The sequence below is a fragment of the Schistocerca gregaria genome, chromosome 7 (genome assembly GCF_023897955.1).
Source record: "Schistocerca gregaria isolate iqSchGreg1 chromosome 7, iqSchGreg1.2, whole genome shotgun sequence".
In the NCBI taxonomy this organism is placed as follows: Eukaryota; Metazoa; Arthropoda; class Insecta; order Orthoptera; family Acrididae; genus Schistocerca; species Schistocerca gregaria.
The window spans coordinates 160,196,534-160,218,683 of record NC_064926.1 but is presented as its reverse complement, the minus strand read 5'-3'; the positions used below and the strand labels follow the sequence as shown (position 1 = coordinate 160,218,683).

General features: G+C 42.6%; 1 protein-coding gene across 2 annotated transcripts in view; it reads right to left on the bottom strand.

The window, feature by feature from the left end:
• Positions 1-22,150, bottom strand: part of LOC126281373 (neuroendocrine convertase 1-like) — a 435,322-nt gene that overhangs the window by 20,970 nt on the left and 392,202 nt on the right. For both annotated transcript variants that reach the window (XM_049980291.1, XM_049980290.1), the window contains exons 12-13: positions 9,014-9,147; positions 1,219-1,353 (exon numbers count right to left, since the gene is read on the bottom strand). In XM_049980291.1, the coding sequence (XP_049836248.1) occupies positions 1,219-1,353; positions 9,014-9,147 (269 nt within the window). The remainder of the gene's footprint in view (positions 1-1,218; positions 1,354-9,013; positions 9,148-22,150) is intronic.

Genomic DNA, 22,150 nt, shown 5'->3' with positions numbered 1-22,150 from the left:
CTATTCGATCTATCTAGGCCCACTTTCGCCAGCCTGTCTAGATTGTCTTCCTGACTTACACAGAAAATCAAACGGCGTAAAGACAATGATGAAAGACAGTGAAAAACTGTGTACCATGCTATCGCTACTTCTCTTTATCTCACAAACGTTATGTCAGGCGACATCAAACGTAAAGTATTTACATTATAAATACGTCAAAAATCTGCTTCGTGTAAACCAACACCCCGATGGTAAGTATACCAAACATTCAGTTGTCAACAGAGCGGCGGAGAGTCATCCATGTCTTTGGGGGCGCTCTTATTCCCCTGTCGCGGCCCCGAGAGATAGGGTTACTTGAATGTCGTGACGAGAATGTAGCGTAACTAATAAGGAGATACTGAATCCTTCTTAGTTACGCCATATACCCATGTAATCTTTAGCATTATTCTGTAGCACAGCATTTCAAAATATTTTATTCTCTTCTTGAGTTAACTTCTTTGTCATTCGCGTTTCATTTCCGTAGAAGGCTACACTGAAAACAAATTCCTTCAGAAAAGACTTCCTAAAATTTACATTCGATGTTAACACTTCTCTCCTTTTCAGAAACGCTTTTGTAGCTACTGCCAGCCAGCATTTTATATTCTGTGTACTTCACCCATCAGTTAACTCTGTGTCCAACTAGTGAAACTCATCGGCTACTTTCAGTGTCTCATATGTTAATTTAATTTTATTACCATCATCTGATTTAATTCCACTACATTCCATTACTCTTGTTTTATTTTTGTTTATATTCATCTCTTGAACACGCTATCCATTCCGTTCAGCTGGTCCTCTTGCCGTCTCTAAAAGAATTACGTCATCGGAAAACCGCAAAGTTTTGGCACAACCTGATTAAAAGAAGGGATTGACTGAAAGGACATATCTTGAGACGTCTAGGAATAGTCAGTTGCTAATGGAGGAAAGTGTGAGGTTAAAAATTGTGGAGAGAGACCAGGGCTCGCACATAGTAAGCACACTGAAATGGATAGATGCTATGGCGCAGAGCTGCATCAAACCAGACTTCCCACTGAAGACCACAACAACAAAAACCTGACACAGACGCTGGTATCAGAATGGGTCTTGTTCATTTGTAAATAATATGTGTCCGTCGAGAAAGGGATAAGGGACGAGCTGCGTCAGGAAATGACCTCGTTTACTTTTCGGCTGTCTCTCGAGCATAGCCGGAGAATGTATGCCTACCTTTCTGTGCACGTGGTTGTAGTCATCATCGTAAGCTCTGGGTCCGCTCTTTAGATGTTGAGGCGCATCCTTGGTGCCGTGCAGAATCAGTGACGCAGAAATAAGCTCTCCGCTGTTGTTCGCTGAGCCGCCTTGCTGTAGGCAAAGACAGAGGGGTCAGTATCTACATAAGACACCAGGTGAGTAAATTAGGAGCTTAGCGCAGTCATATGGAACCATGAAAAAATGGTTCAGATGGCTCCAAGCACTATGGGACTATACATCTGAGCTCATCAGTCCCCTAGACTTAGAACTACTTAAACCTAAGGACATCACACAAATCCATGCCCGAGGCAGGATTCGAACCTGCGACCTTAGCAGCAGCGCGGTTTCGGACTGCAGCGCCTAGCTATGCGGCTATGGAACCATCAGTTAATGGCCTTAATAATCGAATTGTTTTGTAGAGAACATATTATGTTCACCAGACTACGCTTAATTTTTTGTTTTGTATCTGTTTGTAAATGTTATCGCTACAAATATTGAATAACGTTAACAATATGACTTTCTTAAGCGATTACTTTCTACATGAACAAAGACTTTTTCAAAACTGAACTCCTAAGGGTACTGAACAGGTTAATTTTATCAATGTCTCGACGCCCAGTCGAAATTATTTGTCCTAAAAGCGGGGAATTTTGAGGAAACATCATTATGTAACGTAGATGCTCTGTCAAAAAGGTTTTGCTAAGAAATGCTAAGTGCATGAATCAAATATTCGTTGTTTTGCACTTGGGTGCGGCACTTTTTTCCGATTTGGCAACTCGACACCAGCCTAAACCATCGGTCTTAGAAAGAAGAAATTTGGAGGAAATATTTTTTATATGTCTCAGGCGTACATTCTCACATATCTCCTTCCTTATGTCTATAATTCACTGTATGAATTTGGTATGAAAGTGTATTAAATATTCCGTTCCACAACTCGCGCCGCGGAGAAATAATCGTCACTGTAGACTGCAGTACGGGTTCTTAGACGAAAATGATCCATTTAGCACTGAATATAAAAAAAACACGTAGAAACACAAAAATAAGAACTGATACGAATAAGAGACGTAAAGAACTTAACTGAAGGGGTGTTCAGTTCATAGTGACTTTTCCATTTTCAACATTTCCGCTTCCTGTATGAGTACACACAAGTTTACATTCCTTTTCTAGTTGTTAAAATAAGCATACTGATGTGTGAAGGCGCAAGCTTTGTACTTAATCTGGAAGGCAAACAACTGTTAACAACAACAATATGAATACAAAACTGCTGAGGCTTTCAGTACTTCCATCAAGTACTATCCCTGAATTCTCACGATATTTGGACGAATTAGTTTCTCACTGTGTTCAGGTGATGATCTCGACTGTTAGCTACATCAGACGTAACTCCTAAGGATTCGCATATAACAAAGCATTAAAGGACATGTGAAGTCTACGTTAGACGTTCCGAAGTCTTTCGCCGAACACAGAGGGGATGTCGTGTGCAACGTACTCTTAGGAGGACACCCAGGGCTTTGATTAAAGTGTTCTCGGCCATATGGCGTGTGTGTGTGTGTGTGTGTGTGTGTGTGTGTGTGTGTGTGTGAGAGAGAGAGAGAGAGAGAGAGAGAGAGAGAGAGAGAGGGGGGGGGGGGAGAGTTACTTACAAAGGGAGATGAAAATAAAGGAACACCACAGAAACAACACATTAGCATGCCTTATAGAATGTAGGATAACAGTTGTCATTGGAAACAGCTACCAGCTGTATCTGAATGGAGTCCGGTTTTCAGGCTTTTCAAGGGAATCTCACAACATCCTTCCTACCTAATAGTGGCAAGTTCAGATAACAATGATGGAGGTGAACAGCTACTACTTCTCTCGAAAGTACACCACAAAAGCTGACTAATGATGAAATCTGGTGCTAATGATGGGATGCTCACAAAACCAGATCTGGGACGGTGCGAGTGGTATGAAAAGAGGCCCTATAGTCTTGGAACATAGCATCACCACTTAAGAACAATCATTGTCTCACCCGATGCACCTGATCAACCAATATTGTCACATTATCCTTGGCAGGAAGGCGGCCTTGTAGACTAACTTTGGGGTCCATAAAATAGCACTATATGACAGCCCTGCCATGTTTAAGTCTTGGGACGTAAGCTCAGCCAGTGTGAAACAAACCAAATTAGATCAAATAGCTTTCTTCCATTGCTCCGTAGTCCAGCTTTTATGGTTTCGGCGTAAAATTTTGCTGGTATGGGGATTGCCATTATTGATGAGTGGTTATGAAATTCCAACTCGTCTTGTAATTGTCTGCTTATGGAGCTCTCCCTTCAGTTCTGCAGTGACTTAAGCCTCTGTCGTCCTCTTCTCGTTGCAATCCTCTCCGATGGCCATCGCCGAGATCACTCAAAATACGCTTTTGTCCTCGTTGTGACTAGCGGATTATGTTTTCCATTTTTCCTGCTTGCGGTATAAATCTTGAGCATCGTACCTCGTGAAACACCAGACCGTCGGCTATCTTTGTTACGGAAGCAGACACCATACGAGGACCAACAATACGCCCACGTTAAAATTTACTTGTCTCCGACATTATGAACTCAATGCACAGAAAACAGTTGTCATCACAGTTAACACTTGCAACGCACTGATAACACAGACCAGGTGCCGTTCGTGGTCAACACAACAGCGCAGCCCGCAGGTTTGGCTAACCTCTGCATTTATGTTCAAGCAAGCATTTCTCGGTGGTGTTCCCAAATTTTTGTTCAATCCCTGTACATTAAGGGCCAGGCGCAAGAGCGGACTATATGGAAATCCTAAGCAGCTTGATAAATGGCATCCGATCTTCGGCAATATGGCATCCCGGCAGCGACTTGTTTGTCTAGATATTAAGTGTTTTGGCAAGCTTTCTTTTATTTCGCTTTGTCCATCTCAAGAAAGAAATTTACGTTGGAACCGCTCTAAGGAGTGATGCTGAAGCTGGAGTTGCCATTTACATTAAGAAATGAGACAAATATAAAATATTGACAAGCTCCATTTTTGCATTTATTATCATTTTGAAGCTTGTGTTGGAGAAAAAGCACTTATGGGCACTTCCTAGTAGTGGTTATCATACGCTGGCCTCCATCAGATGATTTTGAGTTATTTGTCAAACAGTTACACGAATTATTAACGTTTTTATGTTCTAAATAGAATGAAGCACCGTAACATTAAGTTTTCATTTTAATTCAAATGTTTAGAGGAAGTATATTATGCACCTATACTCCTAATCACTTGTCATTTTTATATAATCTAACCCTCCCTCAAACAAGTTATAACAGGAGTTAAAGTAATCAGCAGAGCTGCGGTTGGCAGCATTTCTATAGAACCATCGAGATTGTATAAAAAATTGTGTATATACTTGCAGTTAACTGTAAGACTGATGAATGAAAAAACAACTGACGAATAACAAATAAAAACAGAAATTGTCTCAGCGCACTGGAAAGATATTCGCAACACATGTGCCGTCAGTGGAAGATCTAATGTATTCTGTAAAGTAACCTATGATTCCCTAGAAAAGCGAATCGAAATTAGTTTAATAAACTACAACTACCTTTTCTTCATTCTTTCTTTTGCAAGTATTCTTGTAGATATGGAGATCAACTGCCGCCGCTGCCAAATGTATCAGTTGGTTTCCCGTAGCATAGATTCTCGTCACTGTAACTTTCGTAGGAAGATCTAATGTATTCTGTAAAGTAACCTATGATTCCCTAGAAAAGCGAATCGAAATTAGTTTAATAAACTACAACTACCTTTTCTTCATTCTTTCTTTTGCAAGTATTCTTGTAGATATGGAGATCAACTGCCGCCGCTGCCAAATGTATCAGTTGGTTTCCCGTAGCATAGATTCTCGTCACAGTGACTTTCGTAGTACCGGATGAAATTGCTTGGCTAATAGCTATGTGTGACAGGATGGAAAAGAGCGAGCAACCGATTGCAGAGATATCGCTGCCATCCGTCGCTAATGTGTTTTACTCTTTCAGAGTGTAGTTTGTACGATATATTCTTGTTCGGATCCCATAAAAAACGAAAATAAACACAGTTTTAGGGCATAGGATTAGTTGCTTGTTTGTGGAATTCATGTAATGTAGTGTAAAATTTTTGTGAGTAACGGAAAAACTAATCGAATTAAGAGTTTTGGTTACGTAGTTATTGTTAGAAATTAATCTTCGATTTTTTTAATAAGGATCTTACATGCCACGTTAAAGGATATTTATTCATCGTTTCCGACAGCCGAGGCATGAGGTACTGAGTCCAGTGAAGCTGGTAAGCCTCCTTTATTTTTCCTTCGAGTCAGCAGTGCCTCCTAACTGGTTGGATGCGGCGACAAACTCCTGTCCGTGTCAACTTCTTCATCTCACAGCATAACTTGTACTGTACATCCTCAACTATTTATAGTATATATTCTAGTTTCTGTCTTCCTCTACAATTTGTACCGTTTGCAGATCCGTATGGTACCGTGGAGGTTATTCCCTAATGTCTTAATAGATGTCCTAGTCATCAGTCTCATCTTCTAAACGTTTTCCGTATGTTCTTTTCTTCGGTGATTCTGCGGAGAACCTCCTTATTCGTTACTGGACCAGTTCACCAAATTTTCAGCATTATTCAGTAGCACCACATCTGAAATGCTTTTGCTCTCTTCTGTTGAGGTTTTCCCACAGTCCCTGATACACTCGTTGCTCCAAATGTACATTTCTCAGAAATTTCTTCCTCAAATTAAGGCCTGTGTTTGATGCTAGTAGACCTCTTTCGGCCAGGAATGCTCTTCTTTTCTGTGCTAGACAGCTTTCTGTGCGCTCCTTGCTTCGTTCGTCATGGTTTATTTTGCTTCCAAGGAAACAGAATTCAGTAACGTCGTCTGCTTGCGATCAACAGTGCTGACGTTCAGTCTCTTGCTATACTCGTTTCTGTTACTTCCCATTACTTTCGTCTTTCGTCGGTTTATTCTCATTTCATATTCAGTGCTAATTAAACTGTCCACTCCATTCAACAGGTCCTGAAATTCTGCTACACCTTCATTGAAAATAACAAAGTTATCAGCGAATTTTGTTATTGACATACTTTCATCCTGAATTTTAATCTCAATCTTGAAGTTTTATTTTATTTTCGTCGTTGCTTCTTCGATGAACAAATTGAACGGTAGGGGCGAAAGACTACATCCGTGTCTTACACACTTTTTAATCCGAGGACTTCGTGGTCTTCCAGTCTAATTGTTTCCTCTTTGTTCTACCCGTCTTTCCCTATAAAGTATTGCAATTTTTCTCAGAATTTCGCAAATCTTGTACCATTTTACACTGTCGAACGCTTTTTCGAAGTCGATAAATTCCATGACCGTACCTTTATTTATCTGAAGTCTTGTATCCATTATCAAGCGCGATGTCAGAACTGCCTCTCTGGTGCTTTACGTATCCTGAAACCAAACTAATCTTCATCTAACAGGTCCTAAATTTTCTTTTCCACTCTTGTGTAGATTATTGTTGTCTGCTCTTTGGGTGCGTGAGCTGTTAAGCTGATTGTGCCGATAATTCTCGGGTTTGTCGGCTCTTGCTGTCTCCGGAATTGAGTGGATGGTGTTTCTGCGAAAGTCTGATGGTATGTCGCGAATGTATACAGTTCACACATGAAGGTGAATAGGCGTTTCGTTGCCACCATCCCTATGATTTTAGAAATTCCGGTGGAAAGTTATCTGTCCCTTCTGCCATGTTTCATCTTAAGTCTTCCAAAGCCTTATTTCTTCGCTTTCCGCTTGCAATGTCAGTACGTCTCCCTGAACCGTTTTTTTTCGTCGTTGGCTTGCTGTCGATTCTGATCAGAACAACCCTATCAGTGAACTGTTCACAGTAACTGTTCTATGTTACTATTTATAACGAACCTACTCCCATTATATCAATGATCGTCAAACTTTTCTATAAGAGCCAATATTGACACTGTAGGGCCGGATCTCGGGCAGCAGGGGAGAGGGAGTGGGGCAAAGTAGTAACTCAAAGAGAAATTCGATTTTCACCAAACCACTATTACCGACAGACGCTTACCGACACCAAATATTTTTTAGTGAAAACTAAAATAGTATAGTGCAACTACATGCATTTTTATGAAGACTAGGGTAGTGTCCAGTTTTCCGTACCTAAGCGGGTACTGTGGCCAGCGCCATCGCAACAACATCCCATGTTGGTTTTCTGACCTCCGGACCCGTTTGCTGGGCTTCTTCACGTCCCAGTATCTGAAAGAATCCTAAGCGGCTGCTACACACAGCTGTTGTGTTAGGCCAAATAGGACAAAACCGGTTTTAAATAATATAACTCAATTAATTCAAAATTGTCTCAGAGGAACAGAAATGCGGATGATAGCTTTGCATGTAGAAGGGTTTAAAAGTAAGTTTTATCTTTTGAACTATGCGTTTTTATGGGAAGTAATCAACTCATATTGGAGTGAACATCTTAGCCACACTTCCTGACGAGTAGTAGGACCACGTTTCCCCGGTGTACGCCAATTCGTGATTAGTGGTCCACAGAAGAAACTTAAGGAACAGAAGTAAATAGCAGGGAACTACATTTGTAGGCCAAAAGACATTGTTTAAACATTGATATAGTAAAAAAAATATTGCTCAGCATGCAAGTCAGGTAACAAGAATAATATAAATGACTTTTCTTACGTAATACGAATCAAAAACAAAACTGTTTATACTAGAAATCAGCTAACCAAGCACCCTCTGTCAGTCTAACTCACAAAAATGGCGATGTATGTTAGAACTAGTCTGAGCACGTCTTTGCAGGCAGCAGCGCTGTTCGGGACAAAAAAAAGGTATGTAATAGCCACTTTTCCCGTGCCGGCCACTTTACCACGCGTTCCCCTACTGATCATATTATCATTTGGTAACCTGCATAAACTAGTACGTTATATTAACAACAGCAACTGCTATATGAAACAGGATCAAGTATGCATATTCATTACATTGCCTTAATTTGACTGCATATTGCTACAAGCATGTAACACATTTGATGACGACCATCTCTCTTAAGCGCATTCTCGAATCCATATTACTTCCTTTTGACATTTATATCATATCAGTTGATAGGTGCTTGATGCGCTCACTCTTCAGCTGTCGGCATTGGAAGACAAGCAATAAAAGATTCCCTTTTTCGCTTCTGCTAGCCCTGTAGTGGCCGCGCTACATAACACTCATGCCCTTAACATAAGCGACAAAATTTACTTATCTCACAGCCTAATTCACCAACGTGAATTAAAGTTAAGCACATCTTAGGGCATTCTGTATCTGTAAGTATAGTTTTTGTTTCTAAGCACGAAAAATGCTCTGTTAAGAAGGTCTTAAGGTTAGTTGTCGTTTGGGATTCAGGTGTTAGTTGCTTGATGCATGTTGCTGTAAAATACAGCTGAGAACCGGGAGCCGCACGATATTTGATTCGGGCTTCCTATATTATTTAGTGCTGATCTCTCTCTGAACTGTATTAGCGGGTTTGGATTCATGCAAGCATGGACAACACTGCACCCACCCTGCGCCTGTATAAGACTCCATAATGACTGTTGGAATAACGCATTCGCGCATGCCATCTAGCGGTAACATCGGGAACTAACACTATTACGCGCGAATAAAACTTGAAGATACACTGCATTCTGTGCTGTATCAAACACTTGTATAACTAATTTATAAACCCCTGTATAATGAGTGACATTATTAAGCATGTCTCTCCCATCTCTTAAGTTTTCTAATGATTTTTTGGTGCAACTGAATAGAAATACGTACCCTGTCGATGATTTCTACTGTCCAAATGCCAGATGGTCTCTCTCCCCACGTTAACACCGACATAAATTTCCAGTCTTTGAAACCTTCGTTGGACGTATCCAGTTTCCTTGGGCTCAGCAACTCCACTCTCGTTCCTGTAAAATACACAAACACAAACCTGAATATTCCGTCCTTGCGACACTTCAAGATCTATCTGATGACGTCGAAACGCAATGATTAAATTGACAGATTCTCTGAGTAAAGTTGTTGAAGAGACAACTGGACGTCGGAGGGGAAGAGCGATGGCTGCAAGGTCGTACTTGGCATCTGACAACGTGATCCAGCTAAAAATCAAGAAGAGCTCCAGAAAGCTGGACGAAAACATGTTCATTTCGACCACAGAGTCAAAAGATCCGACAAAAACGAGTGGTAGAGAGGCGCAAAATGTTGCCTCTCGAAATGACACCAGGACATTACAACGTATCGTTAGAAAACTTACTGGAGCCCACACCTTTTGAAGCAATGCCATAAAGCACAGAAAAGGCTAATTTATGATCACAAAAGACAAGCCGGCCGGTGTGGCCGAGCGGTTCTAGGCGCTTCAGTCTGGAGCCGCGCGACCGCTACGGTCGCGGGTTCGAATCCTGCCTCGGGCATGGATGTGTGTGATGTCCTTAGGTTAGTTAGGTTTAAGTAGTTCTAAGTTCTAGGACTGATGACCTCAGATGTTAAGTCCCATAGCGCTCAGCCATTTATTTATTTATTTTTTAACAAAAGATGAACAAGCTGCAGATTGGTTGAAAACTTGAAGGAACCTTAAGCCAGGCAACCTCATGTATTGCAAACAATTTAGAAAAAGAACTATAAAAGTAAGAGCTAATGTCAAAAACAAATGATATCCCAGAAGCAGAGATATGCGCAATGATTACGACATTTAAAAATTCTGAAATAGCTAATCTGAAAGAAACGTGTCCCGAAATTCTGAAATATGGAGCTCCGAGCATAATACACCATCTTACTAATCAGCGCAATATCTGTTAGCGAATAAGCCAAGTTCCAGAAGACTGGAGGAGTGGCGTTAGTATTAATTTACAAAAGAAGTCTAACCGAGTGTACAGATTTGAGAGATACCAAGTTTCTCTCGGTGCAAGGAAAAGTATACTGCCTGAATTCCCTGTAAAGAATACAAGAAGCAGCAGACTGTCGACTACAGAAGAACTGGGTGGCCTTCGAACTAGGAGATCCTGCTGCGAGCAAATATTTGTTCTGTGAAATGTAACAGAACAATAAATATAATTCAGGTGTCCATTCTATCTAAACATTCTGAATTTTAAAAAAAAAAGCGTTTGGCAGTATTCACCAAAAATCATTCTGGAATATAGTAAGCCAATATGGAATTCATAATTACCTCACTGATGTTTTCAGAAACCTGTATCTACACACATCAAGAAAAGTTTTGCATAACCTCGGTTAAGAGGGTTGCGGAACTCGTACAGAAAATTGGAATAGAGATTAACATAAGCATAATTTCCGCCTTTTTATTGCTCATGAAAACAACACATTGCATGTTGAACCACCATACAGCGAGACGTCAGAGATGGTGGTCCAGATTGCTGAACTCATCAGTCCTCTAATACTCAGCAGCACGTCCTCTTGCATTGGTGCATGGTGGTATTCTCGTTGTGGCATACTGCCCACAAGTTCATCCAGGCGCTGTTGGTCCAGATTGTCCCACTCCTCAAAGGCGATTCGGCGTAGATCCCACAGAGTGGTTGGTGAGTCACGTAGTCCATAAGCAGATCTTTTCAATCTATCCCAGGCATGTTCGATAGAGTTCATGTGTGGAGAACATGCTGGCCACTGTAGTACAGCGATGTCGTTATCCTGAAGGTCATTCACAAGATGTGCTCGATGGGGGCGCGAATTGTCGTCCATGAAGACGAATACCTCGCCAATATGAAATGGTTGCGCTATCGATCGGAGGATGGCATTCATGCATCGTACAGCCGTTCGGCACCTTCCATAAGCACCAGCAACGTATGTCGGCCCCACATAATGCCACCACAAAACAGCAGGGAACCTCCACCTTGCTGAACAATGTGTCCAAGGCGTTCAGCCTGACCGGGTTGCCTCCAAACATGTCTCCGAAGATTGTCCGGTTGAAGGCATACGCGACACTTGCCGGTGAAGAGAGCGTGTTGGTAATCCTGAGCGGCCCCTTCGGCATGTTGTTGGACCCATCTGTATCGGCGTGCACGGTGTCGTGGTTACAAAGATGGTCGTCGCCATGGACGTCGGGAGTGAAGCCTAAGCGAGGTATGTCATCGACAGATCGTGTCTCTCTGTATCTCCGCCATGTCCGAACAACATCTCTTTGATTCACTACGAGACTCCTGGACACTTCCTTGTTGAGAGCTCTTCCTGGCACAAAGTAACAGCTATCGAACCGCGGTATTGATCATGTATGCATGGTTGAACTACAGACAACGCGTGCCATGTACCTCCTTCCTGGTGGAATGACTGGAACTCATCGGCTGCCGGGCCGCCTCCTTCTAATAGGCGCTGGTCATGCATGGTTCTTCACATCTTTGGGCGGGTTTAGTGACATCACTGAACAGTCAAAGGGACTGTCTGTGATACAATATACCACAGTCAACGTCTTCAGGAATTCTCGGAACTGGGGTGATGCAAACCTATTTTTGATGTGAGCAGATTCGAGTTGCATATGAAAGCAGAAGATGAGAACACTCCCCTCTTAACTATTCTGAAAGGCGTCAGATGATAATACAGTTTGCACCATTCATTTTCATAATATCTGTCGTGGATTTCATAACGAGAAAAACGATGGGCAGCTGTAGCGTGGGTATTCGATTTAAATGAGAAATCTAGGCATACGGATCGGGATTTTGCTGTTGATATCATCCTCTGGCAGATAAATCACTAAGTTTACAACCGACGACTTCTAATTTGGATGAAATGAGTAGTTCTGTAGTGCTAAAAGTAAATACTGATAAAACAAAGACAGTGTCCATAAAAAGTGCAAATGCATCTCTCTACCTTATAGTGCAGCAGCAACTACTACGAGATGTTGACCGACTTCCGTCTCACGGCAGCCTCATCTGTAATAACAGGGATGTAGATGCCCCATGACTGGGGAAGCTTCTACAGCCTTGCAACGTATGCGATCTATATCTGATTCTTCGGCCTCTTAGGGCAGTTTCCCATCCCAAGGGCGAGAGAGTACCCTGAACATTTGTCGCTCGTCCGTCCTCTTTGACAATGCTGCTGGCATAACGAGGGTGACTTATTATGCTGGATTTACTTTTATTCCGAATTTAAACAAAGGTTGATTTGTTTACTAATAAAAACCGCTACTCCTAGATCATAGGTGCATCATACCGATTGTCATATACGAGTGGGCGACCTGGAAAATGAGACCAGAATCGAGACACAAGCTCAATGTTTTTTATCAGCATTGCTTATGATGAATTATGAAAGTCAGCTATCATAGCTACTTGTCAGATGAGGAAGTGCTGAAAAGTTGTGGTCTACACAGCCTGCACAGGTCGTTGCCGAAAAAAGAATGAAACCTCTGTGGTTTATCTATGCATGAAATGTGAAAAAATATCCAAATCAGCACTGTCGTGGAAACCAACGCATGTATCAGAACTACACTATCCAGTCATACTAATATGAACACCGCCTATGTTCGACGCCTACGTGCGTTAACCACTCACATATGGCAGGTGGCAGCACTAATTACCTAAGACTTACAAGGGTATGCAGAAAACAGTGCAGCCTTGATATACTTTCCGGGATCTGAGGTCGTGGTCCCAGAACTTTTTCTGCTCCTTACGTTTCGTTCAGGACTGCGCTGGACTTCCTCAGAGGCGCTGCTTCGCTGAGTCTTGCCGACTGACTGGTCGGGTGTCTGAGAGCGACTTATATATTGTGAGAAAGGGGGGCGTGGTTCAGGTGACACGTGATGAGCAGTGATAATCCATAGCAAAGATAAGGTTGACTATCGATTACTACCTTGTCAAGATAAAAATTGTTAGCAATTTTGTAGAGCCACTGTCCATATATCGCTGAGTTTCATAGCCTCCTCTTTCCTATTAAAATTATCGTGATGTTTATAAATTTCAATAGCTTCTCTGTATATGCGTGGATAGTAATTTAACGTTGTAGATAAAACTTCGGTATCCGAATACTTCACTTGGTGGTTTCCTGGTTGAAGAGCATGTTCCGCTACAGCTGATTTTTCTATTTTTCCAAGCCTTCATTCTACAGTGCAGCCTTTGTCGTAATGTGAAAATGGAGCCATTTATCGGGGGTACAAAAGGGCACGATCATGGCTTTCGGGTCAAAGGTGGAAGCATTCTTGAAACGGCCGAGTTTCTAAACTGTTAGCATGCCACTGTGATTAAATTATATCGTACATACTGACTGCTGTACACGGCGACGAAGCCTGGACTTGGGACGCCAGTATGGCAACTGGCCGCCCACTGAGAAATTGCAGGTGGCGTTTTGAGATGAACCACGTCTCATGCTTCCTCAAAGAGATGTCTGTTGGCTTGTACGACGTAGGAAGGAGCTTCCTACTAATTACTAATTACTAATTAACGTCTCATCCACAACGAGGTCACTAGAGGCGGAACACAAGCTCTGATTACGGTAGGATGGTGAAGAAAATTGGCCGTGCCCTGTCAACGGAACCAGCATTTCCTGAAGCGCTTTAAGGAATTCACGGAAAACCTAAATCTGGATGGCCTGACACGGGTTTGAACCGTCGTCCTCCCGAATGCGAGTCCAGTTTGCTAACCACTTTGTGCGGCGTGAATCGCCTGAAAGCAAAGTGTCCAAGCCGGGGGAGGGAGCGTTAAGGCCTGGGGAATGTTTTACTTGCATTTCCTGTGAGATCTCGTGATTCCGGGAAAGGCACAATAGATCAACGTAAGTGTGCATCTCTCCTTGGTGACCATATCTACCCGTACATGCAGTCTGTTTTCCCTCAGCAGTAGCAGCAACATAATGCAACGTACCACACAGCGCACAGTGTACGTGCGTAATTGGAGGGGAACCAGGATGAAATTTGTGTATTCCCCTGGCCATCAAACTCCTTTTATATAAACTTCATCGAAAATCTATGGGAAGCCTCGACTGGTCCTTTCGCTCCATGGACCCACAGCCGCCGCGCACGATTAGCCGAGCGGTCTTAGGTGCTGCAGTCATGAACTGTGTGGCTGGTCCCGGCGGAGGTTCGAGTCCTCCCTCGGGCATGGGTGTGTGTGTTTGTCCTTAGGATAATTTAGGTTAAGTAGTGTGTAAGCTTAGGGACTTATGACCTTAGCAGATAAGTCCCATAAGATTCCACACACATTTGAACATTTGGACCCACAACCGATAAACTAACCTTAGCTGGCCACGGCGCTGGAGCGGGCATGGCTCCGCTTTCCTTTCCGTACCTTCCAGAGCCTCAGTATAACTTTTCCTGCACGACTCGTAGTAGACCACGCTGCAGTCTTCTGCCAGCTGATCGCTTTAATGTGACTGTACGGTGTAGAGGAAAACCTCGTAATACCTGGAAATTAACTTTTTGGAAAGACCTTCAATGCAAGAACATGAACTGGGAGAAAGCTGGAAACTTGACAACTGATAGAGTTGGCTGGAGAAAACTTGTTGCCCGTTATGCTGCCTAAAATTGGAGGAACTCAGCCTAAATCTAATTAACGGAAACTTCTCGCAGTTGGTTTCTAGACTTACTTGAATATAAACGTCTGCCACGGTAGCCCTACTATGATGGGTGACGATCCACGGTGACTTCTACTGTTATGTGAATCACAAAAGTGCTAAATGTCTTTGAGGAATTGACATCTAAATTAAAAAAACGCAGAATTCTTTGATTCAGTGAGATGTGTGTGATCCCTGTAAGGAATGTTTTTGGGTTTCAAATCAGTGATGGATTTCTGGGATTCAACAAAGTAACTTACATTGAATAAAGAAGTTCATCCATGGTGGCCTCTACTGTTATGTGAATCACAAAAGTGCTAAATGTCTTTGAGGAATTGACGTCTAAATTCAAATGCTAAGAACTCACAATTCTTTGGTTCAGTGAGGTGTGTGTGATCCCTGTAAGGAATGTCTTTTGTGTTTCAAATCAGTGATGGATTTCCGGGATTCAACAAAGTAACTTACACTGAATAAAGAAGTTCATTTTGACCGAAAAAGAACCAAATAAATGTCGTCGATACTAAGGAAAAGGAAATCTGAATTTAGCAATAAGAATTAACATGGTCTTTGAAAAGAAAGCAGGTGGAGTTTCTTTATTTGAGATTATCTTAAGAGCATTATAAAAATATGATGTGATCTAGTGATCTAAATAAATACTGTCTCTGCATCAAAATCATTTCGTTCAAGCGATATGTAATTGAACATAGGAGTCATATACATTTAAGTTAGCTTTCGGCCAACATGGCCTTTGTAAAATATAACATACATACGCAAACGTGAGTTTGTATGTTGTCGATTTTAGACAAAGGCCTTGTTGGTCGAAAGCTAACTTTCCGACAGTCTTTTTGTTGTGCTTTTCTGCGACTCAGCATCTCCGCTATATGGTGAGTGGCCACTGTTCTTTTCATAATACTGTAAAAATAAGCTAGATTTAAATATCAACTATTTGTAAAAACAGTTCGAAGATCCTTTGAAAACAAATTCAGACATAAATTTTTTGAAGTTCTATAAAGAAATTGCATATCAGACGTATTTTGTAGCAATGAATTGTATGATTAGGAAAGAAAGAAAAGCAAAAAACAGCACCAATGACATTCTAAGAAATACTGAAGGATGTGGAAAACAATGTAAAGGAAAGCTTGAAAGAAAATATTTGAATGGTCATGCTGAAAATGACAACAGATACAATGACAAATGAAAACGTGCTGCCGAATAACACAGGTAACAGAGTCGTATAATCCCAGTCACTAGGCCGGCACTTGAAAAGGAAAGAAGACGAGGAGTTTCTTCGTACAAAAATTATTGTCACTGCCATAAAAAATTGCTCTATTTCTCAAGTAATATGGCGAGTTTCGTAAATACGAACTCAGCATCAAATTCAATGCTTTCTTTTCACTTGCAATTATTTTAGCAGATTCGAAAAACGAGAAACCTTCTAGCCGAATACTCACAGCTGAAGCCTCCTGTCTTCAGGTGTGTAATCAACAAGAGTCATCCGACTAGAAGCTATCGTCCAACTCTAACTCCTGATTCCTAACAAAAACAGAACAAAACAAACACACTGTCCAGTCGCATTAACGTGACCACCGCCAATGTTCAACGTGCAAAAACCACTCGCAGATGGCATCGCTAGCAGTGGCGAGTAAATAAAGCGTGTCAAAAAGTGTTCAAAGGCGTGTGAAATTTATGGGACTTAACTGCTAAGTTTATCAGTCCCTAAGCTTGCACACTACTTAAGCTGAGTTATCCTAAGGACAAACACACACACCCATGTCCGAGGGAGGACTCGAACCTCTGCCGGGATCAGCCGCACAGTCCCTGACTGCAGCGCCACAGACCGCGCGGCTAAATGGTGTTGGGGGATGTGGGAAACAGTAGAGTCATAATCGTAATGAGGAAACAGTGCGAATTATTTGACGTCCAAAGGGGCACGATATTGCCTTTTGGGCCATGATTGTAAGCATTTCCGAAACGGTTAACTTCTAACTGTTCACGTGATGCTGTGTTTGAAGTAAAAAGTGCATGGTACAATGGCGCTGTTCCAAAACCGGTGCCAATTCGACTTTGGTGCACTACGCACCATGAAGAACAGGGGTGAACAACGGCTGCGGAGGTGTATATAGGCAAAAAGACGAGCAACTGTTGAGCACCTGACCGCTCAGATGAATCAAGGCGTACCAACAGTGCCTCCTTAACGTCCGTGACCCGTGCATGGCTCGTGTTCCCGCCATCATGTATTTTACACCCTGTTTTTAACGTACTTCTCTCTCACTACCTTAATTTAAATTACTACTGTCACTGAGTTACTGCTTTGCCTGACCGTGACCGGCGCTAGCAGCACGTATCGATACATCCCCTCTCGTAGTATCTTCGTTCGACTGCTATTGCTTCCCGGTTGTTGTCTGTCGTAGGTGCGTTCGGGTCGCGACTTCGGGCTACCAGTCAGTCAGGAGCGCATTGCGGACCTGCCAGTCGGGGAGTTGCGATGCGGCGCTAGAGCAGTTGGGTTGGAGCAGCAGTGAGGTGTGAGTCGACATGGCTCTCCCGACCATTGCCGCCACGCAACACTTGAACCGAGCCACTGTCTTGGTGGATCGTCGGTCGGTCGTCCTACCGGACGGAGCGTTTTCGCTCACCGGTCGTTCATGAGTCGGCTGTGTGTGCGTGCGCGATTCGACTCCCGATCTGTCTTTGTGCATGCTTGATACTGTTGGGTATCGTTCAGCTCTTCGTGAGAGTGTTTGTCAGGGTGTGTGTAGTTGGCGTTATTTCCACTGACGACTATTTTAGATGTTGTCGGCATTCTGAGAGGAGTCGGTCGGTTGCTGCGGACCAGGGAGGTTATCTCCGCGCAGTGCAGTCGGCCGGCTCCGCTGGCGGTCCTTCGCCGTGTCGGAGCGTGTGTGGAGCTGTCCGATCGCTACGAGCTTCGTGGTTCACCGACCAAGGACGTCAAAGATGAGTAGTGGTTTCAACTACCCAAACCACATTCATTCATGTTGAGGTGGTTCGTTTCGGTAGTTCGCTGTTGGGGAAGTTTTACTGTGAGCAACACCGAGTGTTTCTATTGCTAAAATTTAGCCGCCTTGTGGTGCAATTAACTATATTGGTTGACTGTAATTCGAGTGCACCAGCGGAAGTTTCTGCCTTGTGGCCGTTAGTGTTCTTGTTACCTGCCCTGGACACTGACGTAAATTAAGGCATGCTCCTTTCGGGTGAAGTTAACTGTATTACTGTCTTTCAAATTCAAGTGTACCGGTGGAATTTTCTGCTGTGTGGCCCTTAGTGATCCGGTTACCTGCCCTGGTCACTAACGTAATTTCAGGCACCGTCCTTTCCTCACCTGTTGTCGCTGTCCAACATGATGTTTAGTTTTGACAGCTAACACATACTTCATTGTGGATTATCACGTTCATAACCTTTTTGTTTGAGTTCTTATGTACTGATTGGTGGCAAGCAAATCGTTGTGTCCGTCGGTCTGTGGCTGTCCACTGGTTGAGTTTCGTCAGATCAAGTGTGCTTGGGTTCAAAAATGGCTCTGAGCACTATGCGACTTAACTTCTGAGGTCATCAGTCGCCTAGAACGTAGAACTAATTAAACCTAATTAACCTAAGGACATCACTCACATCCATGCCCGAGGCAGGATTTGAACCTGAGACCGTAGCGGTCGCTCGGTTGCAGACTGTAGCGCCTAGAACCGCACGGCCACTCCGGCCGACCTACTTGGATTCACCGCCTGTCTCACCTAAGTGAACGAGGGCAGACCGACTTCCCTGGAGGGTTCTGAGTGCCGTTTTCTTTATTATCCTTCTCACTGGTGTGTAATTGTCTGTTTGTAATCTATCATAGCCAATAATTTAATGATTCTTGTTTTTAATGGACTTTATGTATTTTGAAATTATGGAAAATCAGTTGAGGGCCTTAAGCCGCTTAAAACCTTATTCTTGATATTACCCTTTAGGAAAAAACGTTGCGGCCTTCTGCCTTAAAATATTATGGTAATATATTTCAAAATTTTAAAATTTAATTGTGGCCCTCAGCCACTTGCATTGCACCTTGCACATGTTTCTTCTATCTACTTTTGCCTTGAGTCTGTCCAGCCTAGCTGTTATACCATATATATTTTAATTATTTTATTTGCTATTAACTGCATTTATATTTACTGACTTTTAAGATTTCTTGTTTGGAGGCGCTAAGCCGTGAAATAACTGCCTTTTGGTAACTCGTAGTTCTAAAGGGTCGGCTATATGCCGCTTTGGTTTAAAGGTGTTATTAAATTATAATAAATTACACTTTTGAGTGAATTTGACCGACACCTTATTTGGCCCTTTCCACAATCTAAGCACCTGTTCTGCCCTGCGGGTTTAGCGGGAGTCTCGCGCCGTTTTTGCTTATAGGTCTTCGCAATACGCACTTTCCGCATGCGGCAATGCTTTGTACATCAGAACCGGAAATGAACGTCCACTGAGCAGCTACAAGCGGCCTCGTTAGGTGACACATGGCTGTTGGCGTGTAAGGTGAAGCAAACACTCTGCAACAATAATCGGAGTGGTCCAGGTCGGCGGAGGGAGCGTTATGTTCTGGGGGATGTTTTCCTGGGACTTCCTGTATGGTGTCATCATTCTGTAAAGCACAGTGGATCAACACAAGTATGCATTCATCCTCGGGGACCATATCCACTGTGACATGCAGTTTGTTTTACCTCGACACTATGGCATCTACCAATGGGACAGTTCAACCTGTCATACATCTAGCAGAGTACGTGCATGGTTCGAAGAACAACAGGATGAGTATACCATACTCCCCTAGCCACCAAGCTCCTCGAATGAAAGCCCAGTCGAGAATCTATGGGAACTCCTCGATCGGGCTGGTGGCATCATGTATCCTAAACCGAGAAGCCTACCGCAGGGCGCCACAACAGTGGAGCCGGAATGTCTCCACATCCCTGTCGATTCGTTCTTGAACCTCAGCGGCTCTCTTCCTGCACATGTCTCAGCGGTCCACGGTGCCGAAGTTGGCTATTCAGGATCTCGATCATAGGTCACTTTAATTTGAGTGGATAGTGTATTTCGCAGCGCTCAGTCACTTTCGTAGCATCGATTGATTTCCTTTGGCGGAGTCAATATTTATTTCGGAGCAACGTGTCACTCTCTCTCTCTGTATTCACCGCAACGCGAACAACACATAACAGGTCGATAAGGCGACTGTAATTTTTTTCGAGTGTTGGAAGACAGTGTAAGGTGCATTTTGGTTGACTCGATTAATCCCCAACGCATTTTGGTTGACTCGATTAATAGCCAACGTAAATCTGTACGTACTATATCACTAGACACAGTAAGACGGTCCGGCATATCAGAAGCGCACACATAGCTCTCCCTACGCCATGCTTTGGAAATTCCATGTAATGGGCATCCTTGGAACTAACTCTGAAAATGAACCTCGCGATACATCGTCAGGTACACTCCAACATCCGTCCTGTCTAAGCGTCTCGCCATTAACCTCTGCAGAAGATAATATACAGGTAAGGTATTCTCAATGAAAGTGACTCCGTGAGAAGAGAGTTGAGTTGCTGGCAGATACAATCTCTGGTAAAATTTCCAGAAGGCATCAGCATTATGTAGTGAATAACAAAACAACTCAGATACAGTGATACATTTCTCAGACCAGAACTGACATTATACAAACACATACGTTGGGGAGCTTGGCAAGACCAGTTGCTCGTAAGTGCTTCTCTACGATTGTCTAGTCATTACTTGAATTTGTGTAGGTTTTCAGTCTAGCTGAAGCCCTAACGCTCTTCTCTTGTAGTTTATTAGCCTAGAGTTTGTGTGACGAATTTTATTTTTATACCTCGAGCGTCGATTACCTTGAAATTTAGAAGATTTCGTAGGCTATTGTTTGACTCAGCTACTAATCTGAAGACATGAAGGTTTGTTAAATGGGTATCAATTCATTTCAATCAGCTTCTCATTCTTCTCACCGTAAATACGTGTACTTACGTTACCACTGTGATTTCACCACTGACTTTCGTTATATTTACAGCTTCCATTGTCCGTAACGTTGCTGATCGCCGTCAGTTGTTAATGCTGATGTTTAAGAGCTTACTGTTCTAACATCTAGTTACCTTTGGTGTAAATTCAGCTCACTCCATTTATTCTGCTATTACCTTTTGTTCCATACTCACCTGTGTACGTTACCACGACGTGCTCGTTTTATGGTTTAAGTGCTTATCGTGCTATAGCTTCCGGAATCTTTCTCTTATTCAGTGTATTTGAAGTGATGTGCCTTTTAGTTTCTGTTTTGATCTTCGTGTGGGTATTTCTATGGTAATGTTAGGTATTCATTCCGCGTTTTAAGATGGAGTAAGCAGCATCTCTTTGTTAGCCACGTGCGGTCATGGTTGAGGACCTTTGTTCTTTTCTTTTCTCCTCTGTATAAACCTCATCAGGTGCATGTCGATGTTAAGTGCGCGTGTGGTTACTCCACCCTTTGATTATTCTCGTCTCATAAACCACGAATTTCGTAACGGTCTCGGAAGGAAGGTTTAACATTTATCAAGTCGACAGGAATTAGCGAACACAGGGTTGTCGGAGCAAGCATAAATACCCTCCAAAGTAAACGAAAAATATAACCATTCCAAATTAACAATGCAAGTGTAGACCAGATGTGGCTTCGATTCGAAGGAATATTACCGATAGAAATTGAGAGATTTATCCAAATAAATTTACAAGCGACTGAGCTGATCCCCTTTTGTACACAAAACGCGTCAGAACACTCTTGCAGACACAAAGAAAAAAGCATGCTAGAATTAAACGAATGGAAAATCCCCATGATTGACGATCTTTTACAGAAGCTCGAAATTTATCGTAGACTTCAATGCGAGATGCTTATAATAGATTCCACAACGGAACTTTGTCTCGAAAGCTGGTAGTATGCTAACGGCAGGACACAACGATGCCTTCACTGCGCGATAGCAACACAGTTACTATCGATGACAGTGCCGCTAAGGCAGAGTTACCAAAAACAGCTTTCCTAAATTCCTTCACCAAAGAAGACGAAGTAAATATTCCAGAATTCGAATCAAGAACAGCAGACAACACGAGTAACTGAGAGATAGATATCCTCTGAATAGTGAAGCAACTTAAATCAATTAAAAAATGCCATACTTCTGGTGCACACTGTATACCAGTTGGGTTCCTTTCTGAGTACAGTGATGCACTAGCTCCATTCTTAATCATATATAACCACCCGCTCGCCGAAAGATCGGTACTCAAAGACCGGTAAGTTGCACAGATAAGGAAAGCAATAAGAATAATCCAGTAAGTAACAGGTGCATATTATTAACGTGGATGTGCATTAGGATTTTGGAACATACATTGTGTTCGAACTGAAATCTGGTTTTGCAGGACAGAACAGATCACGTTGTG